Source organism: Otolemur garnettii, unplaced genomic scaffold (genome assembly GCF_000181295.1).
Source record: "Otolemur garnettii isolate 467f Iridium unplaced genomic scaffold, OtoGar3 scaffold00115, whole genome shotgun sequence".
NCBI lineage: Eukaryota > Metazoa > Chordata > Mammalia > Primates > Galagidae > Otolemur > Otolemur garnettii.
This window is the reverse complement of record NW_003852510.1, coordinates 441,455-453,983: the sequence shown is the minus strand read 5'-3', so window position 1 is coordinate 453,983 and position 12,529 is coordinate 441,455. Positions and strand designations below refer to the sequence as shown.

General features: G+C 45.0%; 1 protein-coding gene across 2 annotated transcripts in view; it reads left to right on the top strand.

Moving 5' to 3' along the window:
* The window catches only part of SMOC1 (SPARC related modular calcium binding 1), a 153,514-nt gene that overhangs the window by 89,524 nt on the left and 51,461 nt on the right, over positions 1–12,529 (top strand). For both annotated transcript variants that reach the window (XM_003797357.3, XM_012809878.2), the window contains exon 4: positions 11,517–11,616. In XM_003797357.3, the coding sequence (XP_003797405.1) occupies positions 11,517–11,616 (100 nt within the window). The remainder of the gene's footprint in view (positions 1–11,516; positions 11,617–12,529) is intronic.

Here is a 12,529-nt window from a genome sequence, read left to right as displayed (position 1 = left end):
TTTTTTTTTTTTTTTTTGAGATAGAGTCTCACTCTGATACCTTGAGTAGAGTGCTGTGGCATCATAGTTCATAGCAACCTCAAGCAGTTGGGCTCAAGAGATCATCTTGCCTCAGTTTTTCTATTTTTAGTGGAGCTCAGGTTGGTCTTGAATGCTGAGCTAAAGGAATCCACCTGTCTTGGCCTCCCAGAGTGCTAGGATTATAGACGTGAGCCACCTTGCCCAGTATTAGTATTCTTTCTAGTACATGTGAAGTGGTATCTCAGTGCGGTTTTGATTTGTGTTTTCCTAATGACTAAAAATGTCAAGTGTCTTTTCAGGTGCATTTTGGCCATTTCTGTATCTTTGGGGAAATGTCTACTCAGATCCTCTACCAATTTCCTGGTTGAGCATTTATATTTTTTCTTGTTGAGTTGTATGAATTCTTTATATATTCTAGATACAAGAGTCTTATTAGACACAAGATTCACAAAGATTTTCTCCCATCTTGTAGGTGGTCTTTTCTTAAAATTTTTCCTTTGGGACCCAAAAGTTTTCATTTTAAAGCCCAATTTATCTTTTTTTCTTTTATTGCTTAGGCTTTTGTCATACATTAGAAACCATTCCCTAAGACAGAGTAATAAAGATTTACTCTTGTATCTTCTCCGAAGAGTCTTATGGTTTGAGCTCTTATGTTTAGGTCTTGGGTCTATTTTGAGTTAATTTTTGTGCATAGTGCAAGTTAGGGGTTCAAGTTCATTCTTTTTCATGTATAGCCAGTTATCTCAGCACTACTTGTTAAAAAGACCTTTTTTCCTCCTTGAATTGTCTTGTCAAAAATCGGTTGACCGTAAATTTGAGTGCTTATTTCTGGACTCTCAATTCTATTCCATTAATTTATATGTCTAGCTTTCTGCCAGTGCCACATTGTTCTGATCACTATAATTTTGTAGTAAGTTTTACAATCTCCTTTTTCCTTTTCAGATGAACAGTGGGATGACTATTGCTCTGCACCCATGTGTGGGTTTGATGCCAGCTCCTTTCACCAGGGCAAGGTATCTAGGAGGGGCAATGGCCAGGAAGCTGTAGATGTGCTGTGGTCCAAGGTTTTGTGACAGTAGAGTGACCTTGGTTTGATATTTGCAAGGGAAGGGAAAGGTGGGGAGAGAACGGTACAAGCTGGGGGTGGGAAACTCTCCTCACCAAAGATGAGACTTGTATACCTCTAAGAGCCCTCAATCTTCAATAGACGAATTTCTTTTTCAAATCATAAACTGTAGGTTACTAACAGTGAGCCTTTTTGCCTTCCTGTGGAGGGTCTGGATGGCATATAATTTGTAGTGAGTGAGCAATCTTAAGTTATGCAGCTATGAACTTATGATGGCAGCAAGTCCTGTCCATTCATGTGCAGGAAGGACTCGTCTAGAAAGTGACTGTCTAATCTCCTGCATGTGCTGGGAGCCACTACCATCATCTCTTCAGTGTGAGAACTGTTACCCCTGGGTCACCCTCAGGTGCAGGGATATGCAATAAGATGAGGGTGGGTGGAGCATGCTTTGTGGTTAGAACACAGTATCTATCCCTTGTGTTCTCTGGGGACTTGCCTAGCCCAGCCTCTCTTCTGTCCTAGTATTCAATGGCTGTTCAGTAGCCAAAAGGCCATTGTGCCTCCTCTCTGACTGGCTGGCATCGTTTGCTTTGAGCAAGTGGGCAGTATTTGGGTGCTCTCAGCTGGGCATTTGGGCTCCCTGTAGTTCTTGGTGACTCTTTCCCTGCAGTTTGTCTATTGTGGAAATGAAAGGAGAGAGCTCTGGGCTATATCTATAGCTGCTCTTCTCCAAGGGGCTATAGTTAGGAAGGAGGAAAAGCCAGGAGCCTCCTTCTTGGGCCTTCCTGCTGCCTTTGGCAGAAGGTAGGCCCAGAGATGGGAGCCTTCCATCACTCTTTCTGCTATTCTTTCTTCAATAATAACAACCATCATCAATAATGCCAATTTCTTCTCTCATACACAATGTGCCAGGCTGTTTTATACATGCCTGACAGGAGGATTAATGTCTTTAATCCTCCACAACCAATGAGGTAAGTGCTATTACACCCCCATTTTGTAAATGGGGAAACCGAACCCCAGAGAAGCTGCCTAGCTTGCCAGGGTCACGCAGCCTGCAAGAGGTAGAGTCAGGATTCAAGCCCCAGCATCTTGGCTCCAGAGTTCTGGGTCCTAACCAATCTCCCATCTTGCCACTCTAAAGGATATCACCATCTTTTAAAGAGATGTTGCCAAACTAGGACATATCCAGGAGGGTGACTCAGGTGACTAAGGTCAGGAAATTATGTCGTATGAAGAATATTCAAAGGAGACAGAGATACTTGGTAGGGAGATGAGAAGAAAGAAAGGATGGCTGGAAAAGAGATGACCAAAGGGATAAAGAGCCAGATTTCAGCCTTCAGCTGTGAGAACCCTTTTACTGCCTAGTCCCACAGAACTGACTCGGGAGCACTGAGTAAGGTGTGCAAAGAATAGGTTTCTGATTCAAAATAGGGAAGACCTTTTTATTAGTAGAGGAGTCCACAGATGGAATGTCTGACTCTAAGATGTCGAACTTCCCATCCTGGGAAATAGACAAGCAAAAACCAAATGGACATCCTGCAGTGGTGCCATGGCGGATGGGGAGGATGTGCACCAAACTTAGGAAGGGAGTTCAACTGATCACCTTGGAGGACAAAAATGCCACACATTTTTGGGATTTCATGAGACAATAGCCAATGTCCAATCAGGTGGTTAGGCAAACTTCCAGGCAGACCCATTGATACACACACACTTAGGGCTATTGTCCCTGCACTGTGAGTTCATATAACATTCAAGGAAGGGACCCTGTAGGTCAGTCAACTAAATCTTCTGCAAAATTGATAGGGTCAGAATTTTTTTCTACATCAAAAATAGAAAAAGATAATAGGAACATAGGTGGGAAGTATGAAGACAAGAAAATTTAATTAAAAGTGAAGTTAGAGGCTCAGCACCCATAGCTTAGGGGTTAAGACACTGGTCACATACACAGGGGCTGGCAGGTTCTAACCTGGCCCGGGCCTGCTAGACAACAATGACAACTACACCAATAAAAATAGCTGGGTATTGTGGTAGGCAGCTATACTCCCAGCTATTTGGGAGGCTGAGGCAAGAGAATCTCTTAAGCCCAAGAGTTTGAGGTTTCTGCAAGCTGTGATGCCATGGCACTCTACTGAGGGTGACATAGTGAGACTCTGCCTCAAAAAAAAAAAAAAAAAGTGAAGTTAGACATGGAAATGAAGAAAAGGCTTCCACTCCAGAGGGCCCCCTTTGTCCTAGCACCAGCCAGAGTTTTCACAGTTCTGATCTGAACAAAGCTCCTACACATGAGGGACACTCTTATTGGGTATTTCTTAAGAATGATCACATATTTGGTATTTTCCTCCCAAGACAGAAAAATAGAAAATGAAGAAGAGGTGCCATATTTGCTGTTTACAAAGCCTGGACCATTCTAGGCACCAACAGAAGGGCGGGGTCAAGAAAACAAAGTTCCTTGGGTTCCTGAAGCCCTAACACTTGGGTTTTTAAAATATCTTTATTTATGTATTGGGGGATGGTGTTCAAACTTTTTGGAAAATATAAGAAAAGATTCTTCATCCTATATTTGAATAATGGTCTGACAATTAGGTACTGGTTTATAAATTTCCACCTTACTGTTCAAAGCAGCAAAAGTTGAATTTACAGCAGGGTTGTAGAACTGTGGGCCTTTTGGGCTAAAGGGGACCTCAACTATCCAGTTTATCTTCTTCTTTTCCCGACCCTGTCCCCACCCAGGCTTGGTCCACTTATAATTAGTTTTTCCTGAAGTTGTCTTCCACCTTCTGCTGAATTACCGCCAGAGACAGGAAACATTCCTGCAACCACAAAATCCGTGATGCATTTTGGGACAACTTTGTTGGAAAGCCCATCTTTATGTTGACTCGAGAGCTGTCTTTCTAAAATTTCCAGTAAATGACTCCAATTCTAGTTATAGGGCTTACAGAATCCACAGAAATCCCATTTTCCACAGAAATATTTGAAGACCAACACCATTATGTCCTTGTGACATTCTCTCTTTTAGCTGACACATTTTTTTTCTTTTTGCCCTGGCAGAAATCCTTGATTCTGTCACTCAGTCCCATATTATAGAGATTTATGTCTCTTTCCTCCTGGCCTCTTTCTTTTAAATCTAGTTTGCCAAGGTCCTTCTTATAAAGCGTCCTTCCCCAGATTGGACACAAGGTTTCAGATGTCGTCATGAACAGCCTGGGGAAGAACGGGGCTGTCTCTTGTTCTAAACACAACACTTCTAAGTAATGTCATGTTGGCAACTATATCATACCATCAAGTCATAAAAAATGTAGTTGACAAAGATGCCCATATTTAGGAGGATTTTAAATTGAAGGACAGTTTAGCTTGCCTGCATCAGCTCTTGAATTCTGGCAGTTGAGGTAAATACTCTTACAGGAAAATTCTTCGTTCCCCAATAGACAGGCCTCCCTAGACTTGGCACAGAGTAGGAGACAATGCCTACAGCCAACAAGAACAGCAGTGCTTTGAGGCTATGGCCAGATCCTCCCTGCAAAAGGGAAGGGGGAAGAGATGAAATTAGCGAGCTCAGTGCATGCTCTACTCCTGACACTGCTTTAGATGCTTTCCATATCTCGCCTCATTCTTGCTTCTCAATAACCTTCCAGGTGGTACCATTAGCACTACTTCATGGGTAGGCTCAGAGAGGTTAAGTGACTTTACCAAAGTCACACAGGTAGTAGCGGAGATGGTACTTACGTCTTTTTGTCTTCAAACCATGTTTTTCCTTCTACATCTTATTGATCCTCAGCCAAACCTGAACAAAGATGAGGGGGAAATTTGTGGGATAAACTTTTCCAAATTGAGGCAAGAACAGCTCAGGCTAGACAGACCAAAAGGATTACACCATCCCTTCCTTCTCGTCCCCTCTCGGCTTCTCAAGGCAGTCACACTCTCTTCCATGTGTGAAGTCACCTGGAAGATTTAATGCTGCAGTCACTATATCCATGCATTGAAATTCCCATGCCATTGAAACAACAAAAATAGGGAAACAAGTATAGTCACAAGGCTCCTTGTTATCAAATTCCCACCTAAAAAAGTACTTGTTTCTTTCGGATTTAGTGATGGAGACCAGAAGAAGGGAAGTGGGATGTTTCCTTTGAAACTTGAAGTGTGGTCCCTGGACTGAGCAGCAAGAGCATCACCAGAGAACTTGCTAGAATTGCAAATTCTCCAGGTGGCTCCGGGACTGATGACCCAGAAGCTCTGTGGATGGGTCCCAGCAATGTTTTAATAAGCCCTCTAGGTGCTTCTCATACAAACTTAGTCAACAGTGCCATCCTGCAGCTCTGGTAGACAGTGGTGTCCTGGAGGGAGAAGTGGCCGTCTCAGTTAGTCTGGAGACTCGGGCTTCTGCGAGAAGCCACAATGCCCATAGATAAACACACTTCTCACACATTCTGTAGGGAATATAGCCCAATGAGAATACTAACCCGAAACCCACTCAGGGTTTGCTCCAGTAGGATGAACAGCAAGATGCTAAGGTTTCACTCATCACTGGCTTACTCCAAAGAGCCTGCTAACTGACTTGGAGCAATGGGCAGATTAAAAAGAAAAAAACAGTCTCGTACTCCCACTGCCAAGAGAGAAAAATATCCTCAGGCCTTCTGCTTTTGAGTTGCACTTTTTCCCACTAGGAAATGTTCATGTACAGGATAGCAGTGCTTTCATTAAAAGGGTGGCAGTAGCTACGAAGCATGCTGAGTCAAGCCTGTCCTGTGTGGTTTCTACTTTACAAAGAGGCCCAGTGGAGAGAATTTCAGCCCGGGGTGAGAGGGTACTATGCCTTGGGTGGCATCCCAGTTGTCCTTAAAGTGTTGAGGCAATTCAAGATGGATTTCTAGGAGGGATCATTGCTGGAAGGAAAGGATTTCAAGCATTATGAACTACATGATAGTGGGACCGGGCAAAGCAAAACAATACTGCAAGGCCCTGCAGTTTATTAAACTGCACCCCCCTAGTCTTTCGGAGGACACCAGTGCCATTGGACGCTCCTCACACAAGTTAGGAGAGGGTCCCCTAGTTTAATGTTTGAGGGTTGCTCCAAATGGTATCCTAGAGCTAAATCATCAATTGATTTAAGGCTAGGAAAATTTCTGCAGTGAAGAAACATTTTAACTTTGTTATTTGGCCAGAGAATACCTTCATCTCCCGCGAACTCCTATGCACACCTTACAGGACCCCGCTGCATCCATTCATCTGTCTGTCAAAGTGGCAGAAGTAAAGGCAGAGGGAACCGCAGCCTCATGTTCCTGGAAGAAAAAGAGAGGAGAAAGTGGGCTCACAGAGAGAGACCGGTTTCATGTCTGGCTTCCCATGGGTGGAGGCATACTTGGTAGGAAGGAGAGGAAAATAACAAGCAACAGAGAAGCTGCTCTGACCGGTGAGGTCTCCCCTCTGCCACAGAAGATCCCTGCCCGCCCGCCTCCCCCCACCCCCAAGCAGCCCAGGGGCAGCAGACAGCCCGCAGGCAGGTGGAGGCTCGGTGCTATTGTCTACTCTGGAAAAGGCCTCTCATTCAAACCGGAGTGAAAGAGCCTCTTCCAGCTGCCTCCATGATGAGCATATTTACTCCCCTACCCCGAGTTCTAGCTGCTAGAGAACTACAATTATAACCCCTTCCTGTGCCCTCCGCTCCTGGCCTGAGACAGTTCCACATGCCCGGACTATGTACCGGGGACCATGCTACTTCTCTGTCTCTGGACCTCAGTTTCCTCATTTGTAAAATGTTTGGGTTAGATTGGTGACCTCTAAGACCTTTTTTCAGCTCTCTCAAATCTGAAATTTTGTGAGCACTTGGGTATTTGGATTCTAATATCCTGTGCTGTTATTAACTATCTATGACCTTTGAACATATAGTCTCTGCTCTCCATGCCTCTCTTGCAAAGGACTCACTCACACACAGGGTGACTTTGAGGCCCAGAGGAACTAACACATATTTTTAGATCATCCATGGTGATTGAAAAGCCATCCTGTGATTGAAAAGCTGTTGTAAAAGTAGAAGGTGGTGTTTTCCATTTTGAGCACAACACCTGGTGGTTGTGCCCTTGGTCCATTTGTCTCTGTTTTTCTCAGCGCTTACCTCCTGGTCACGGCCCCTCAGCCTTCCCCAGGGAGCTGATGTTTGTCCCTCTCTCTGCTCATCTGTCACTCAGCTGCTTTGCTGGGAGTGCTGGTCTCCCATGTTCTTCCAGGTGTCCAGGAGTTGGGCCCATGTTGAAGATTAGCAGGCTTACTATAATTTCAGATTTATCTTAATTCAAACAGAATTTGACCTGAAATATACCACTGGGGTGTTTATGTAAAGGGCTTCTTGCCAAAAATATTAAAAATATATGAGCCAGAGATAAAACTTATCTAACACATTGTTTCAAAGTACCTATGGGGGTGCCAGGGACACTCAGCAGTACAGTTTCAACATCAGAGAAAGTAACTTGACTTAGGTTGATGAGCGAACACTTTTGTCCCTTAAGGAAGACCCATTCGTTGACTCTTCAGCCTTCCTGGTATGCTCCAGAGTATGTGGTTTGTATCTGTGTTTTTGGGCCCAGAACCACCCTGAATTTTCAGAACTACAGGTATTAGAAATGGCCAACTGTCTCATCAGTTCCTCTTGGCCTGAGTTTCTCTCATCGATGTATGTCTGAGAGTTGATCAATTTGAGGCCCTCAGGGGAAACAAAGGATGTTACTTACTAATTTAAAAGAATAAGTTTTCAAGGGCAGGAAGCTAAGCCAAGTTGAATTTATGTCTCGGTTGGCGTGTGTAAACTTCTGATGCTTTAGAATTTATATCCTGATTGCTTTTCTGTGTGAAGATTTGCTTCTCTCTATGAGAGTAATAGAACAGTTTCTATATGAAAACAAACTTCTCCTTCCTCCACTCAAACTTTTTCAAACTTTTTGCTGATTTCAGATTGCCCTTTCCCCTGAGGCTGCTCAGAATAGGATGTTCTTTCGTCCCTATCAGATAATCTAGCTCTGGCCTTTTTGAGTATACAATTAGTTTGCTAAAAAATAACACAGTGATAATAAAAATAAATAGCTAAGGTTAACTGGGCATTTACCCTGTGAGCTAAGTGCTTTATTTACATTATTTGATTTCATTCTCCTAGCAACTGAAGCTGGTATCATTATCATTATCTTCCCTTATTTATTTATTTATTTTACCTTCCCGTTTTAAATAGATGCAGTTTGAGGCTTAGTTTGAGTCAGAAGCTTTCCAAGGCTGCAGGAGTTAAGTGGTGGAGCTGGAAGTTAAAAAAGGCTGGCTACAGTCTGTCCCCGTGTAACTTTTTTCTTTTTTTGCAAGAAGACATCTTGAAAACTCCCCAGAAAAGCTTTCAAACAATTTCTCAGTTTAGCATCACGGGCCGAAAGCAGAAAGATTTTGCTCCGCCACTTCCCACAGTCCCTGCCCTCAGACCCTGCCTGGGTCTTATGCACCTTCTTTCGCTCACAGCTGTCCTGCCACTGTAGCACCCCTCGGGTAGGGGTGCCCAACACTGTGTACCCCAAGCCTCTGAGGAACATGGCAAGGATTCCTCATTTGATTTCAGTTTTGCAAGGAGCTTCCTATCTCAGGATTTTGTAATCTGGGATTTGTTCTTTGGAACCTGGACTGAGAAATTGCTGAGGGCCCTGAGGAGAAAGGAGCTGTGTTGCCGGTGGGCCAGCGGGGGTCTGGGAGGCAGTGTCCACAGGTCCTCCTCAGGGATACAGTGGGTGCACTCAGTGAGAATGTGGCCCTTGGGATCTCCAAGATTGTAGCCCCTGAAACTAACTCTTACATTTAGTTCTATCCCTAGAAGCCTTGGCTGGGGGTCTGTGCATGCCCCAGAGGAGGGCACTTTCAAATCAGCTTATCCCCTGCAGCCTGCTTCACTGCAATGCCAGAATCCCCAGCAGTGTAGCCCTAGGGCAGAGGAGGGCACAGCCTCAGGTGCTAGACTTGGAGGGCACAGCCCTCAGGGAGTAAGAGGCCTGCTTCACTGTGGGAACCAAGGGGCCTGGGAATGAGTCAGCCTCGCTGCCCAGCTCCTCGGACAGGTTTTCCCAGAGGTGATTATTGGCCAAGGAGGAGAAAGCAGCCAGCCAGATCCCATTAAAATGCTGCCACAGGTGAGGCATTGTCTCTAGGAAATATCCCCTGCAGAGCTGATGGAATCTGAAGGGGTCAACTCCAAGTTTCCAGCAGTGCTTCCTACCCAAGCCTGTGGAGGTTACTAGAGGAATGTGGCCCATAAGGAGCCCAGCTTGCCAGATGTTCCTGACACAGCTGGCAGTGATCATCCCTGCAGCCACTCTGCGTCCAGCCTTCTCCCTGTGCCAGGCACTGGGCTTCCTCACCAGGGCCCTTCGGATTTGATGCTGTTAGCCCCATATAATGGATGGTACTCAAAGAGCTAAGTGAAGTGTCTGGTTTGTATCTAATGGGACCAGGATCCAAACCTGGGCCTGTCTGGATTCTTTTCTATTCCACGATTAGGCCTCCTCAGAAGGGAGCACTGACCCAGCCTGAGATACTAATCTCAGGTGAGCATCTGAGCTAGCAGCCATGGCCATGAGAGGAAGTGGGAGTGGGATGTGGATGTGGTGCCAGACAAAGGCATCGAATGCAGTTGCCTTGCATAGATGGGAGAAAGAATATCTCATTAATGCAGCAGTCACCCCCTGGTAGGAACAGGGGCCTCCCTCTTGTCTTAGCCTGATTCCTGCGGGTAGGTCCATAGTGACACAACTTGTTTTGGGGAGCATTATGGTGCTTGGTAATCACACAAGTGCAGGAGCCTTTCTGTAGCGTTTCTGCATCACTGATAACTCTGGGATTTCACCCATGGCATTAGATCTCTTCTCACTCTGTTCTTTTCCACGCCTTACTACTCAATTCGTATGCTATTACTAGTTACTGTCCAGCCTCAGTTCCAATCCACCGTTGATTTCAAGAGGTGCATTTCTCTACACTTTGATATTTTTGCAGTTGGTACGCAGTTTTTAATTGGGATCTACATTTAATGCAGTGGGGCTGTTTAAATTGATGTTGCATTTTTGGAACTGACAAGAGAACATAAGTTGAAAAAATACGATAATTCATGCTTCTATTCAATCCATTTATCACCTACCATAAATGTCAGGCGTTGTGCTAGATGCCGGGAGTGTAGAGATAACTAGGATGCACAGTCTTGGGGGGTGGGGGAGCAGCTGGACTAGACAGATTGGCAGCTAGAGCTCATTGTGGGAAGGGCTGTGAATTTGGAGAACCCAAGGTGTGCAGAGTGTCAGAGGAAGGACGGTCAGTAAGGAGGCAGAGGAGGCTGGGACTGCCTAGAGGAGAAGGTGTATCAGGAGGAGGGCATGAGTACAGAGGGTTAGGCATGGTTCGGGGAGTGGTATTATTCCAGGCAAATACAGTAGCTGAAGCAAACGAAGGTTGAGAATCATGAGAAACATGGGTATATTTTTGGAAGCATCCAAGGGTTCACTGTGGCCAGAGTGGAGGGTGTGTGTGGAGACAAGGGTTAAAATGAGGCTGTGGAACAGGAGCAGATCATGGAGGACCAGGGGTGCTGTGCACATGAGTGAGACCTCTACACTGAATTCAAAGGCGGATCCCTGAGGGGCTTTAAGCAGGGAAGTATGCCTCGATGTGTGTGTAGGAACTCAGTACAGAAAGCAGGTGGAAAGAGGGAAGTGGCGTGCTGTGGAGGATATGCGTGGGGTTACAGCTATTGGAGAGGAAAAAGGGTTACCCTGAAGGATGCCAACAGTCTCATTTCCCTTCCCCTGCAGGCAGATCTGGTCATGGAGGCTTGGGGAAGATCACACAGCGATGCCATAGGGCGTCTGAAAATAGAAGCTATAGGCACACTTAACTTTGTTCTTGCCTTCAGCTCATGATGTGTGCCCTTGTCTCAGGAAGGCCACATGATCGTGGTCAGGCTGAGTTAGGAATGGATGCTGGGAAAAGCTAGACGAAGAAGAAAAGCTTACTACTTATCTCTACTTGTTAAAGAAGTGTCATATTAACTTATGTATATTTACCAAATTAATTCACTGATTAGAAATTTGGATGAGAATGTATGCCAGAACTTGGGAAAAAAATGTACCATCTCTGGAAAAACACAGTGGTCACTTCTCAGTGTGATATCAGATATTAAGTGTGAAGAGTCATAGGAAGATGCAGATAAATGGCTGTGGCTGTGCACAGGAATCATGCAGCACACACATAATCAGTTCTGTTGACTGACTGGTCCACCTGTAAGAGACACTCTGGAGACAGATGTGGGGGTGAGAGGTGGAAGGTGCAGCTTGCACTGTGTGTGCGATGCTTTGAGAGGTGTGGGAAATGGCTCCTGATGTTGTGACCCAAGACTTATGGTTTCCTCCCTTCCCATTTCCCCGAACAGGTGCAGTGCCATACTTACACGGGGTACTGCTGGTGCGTCACCCCAGATGGGAAGCCCATCAGTGGCTCTTCTGTGCAGAATAAAACTCCTGTATGTTCAGGTACCGTAGGGAGGGGCGGGAAGAATGAAAAGGGTTGGAAGGAGACCCTTTGGTTGGTCTCCTATACCTTGTAGGGAAACCTTCAAAAGGTTGGTGGTGGTTATGAGCCCCTTTCCAGGTCAGGGAAGATTCTGCTGAAACACTCTCAGTAGTCAGTGGGGTAGTGGAGATCAGTATATGCCTGTGTGTATGTATTACATTTATTGATTGTGAGTTTAGGTCTGGTTCAATGCTCTTTTCCTAAGCACTGGTTGTGATCCTGCAACCTAAATGGGCATATAAGTTATTGACTTGTGTGCTGATTCTGATTGCTAGTGGCTCTAGGTATACTTTACTGAGATGGATTTTGAGACGGCATGGAACTCCAGTGTCAAAGACTGGTGATCAATTAGTGATGTCTGCCATGGGTATAGGAGAGGAGAGTGGTGACTTGTTTGCCTCATATTTGCTTCCCTGGAAGAATGCAATGTAGAATAATAGAAAACTTTCATAAGAGGCTCTTAAATCTGGTGGGTCATTAGCAAAGCCTGGGGAATTAAAAAGAACCTGGGTTCCCTCTTGTGTATTCTGATCCAATGATCCGGAGTGAGACCTGAAGTTCTTATTTTTATGAAGCATCTCAGGTGGTTCTGATGATTAGACTGGTTAGGAAACCACTGGTTTATAGTGATCCATTGGGTTAGTCTATAGCTAAAGTTAAGTCCTTTCTATTCCCCACTTTGTAAGCATAGAGAAATTTTGCTCTTAGGTCAGTTTCATGGGCTTGTGGATTATGGATTTACATAGCCCCACACTGTCCACCTCTACTCAGACAGGGAGGGACTCTGAGTTGCTTTCTTAACTCACTAAGTGGCTCAGCCCTCTTCCAAAAACCCCATTTCACTCATCAGTGGATTCATATTTCTTTATATCT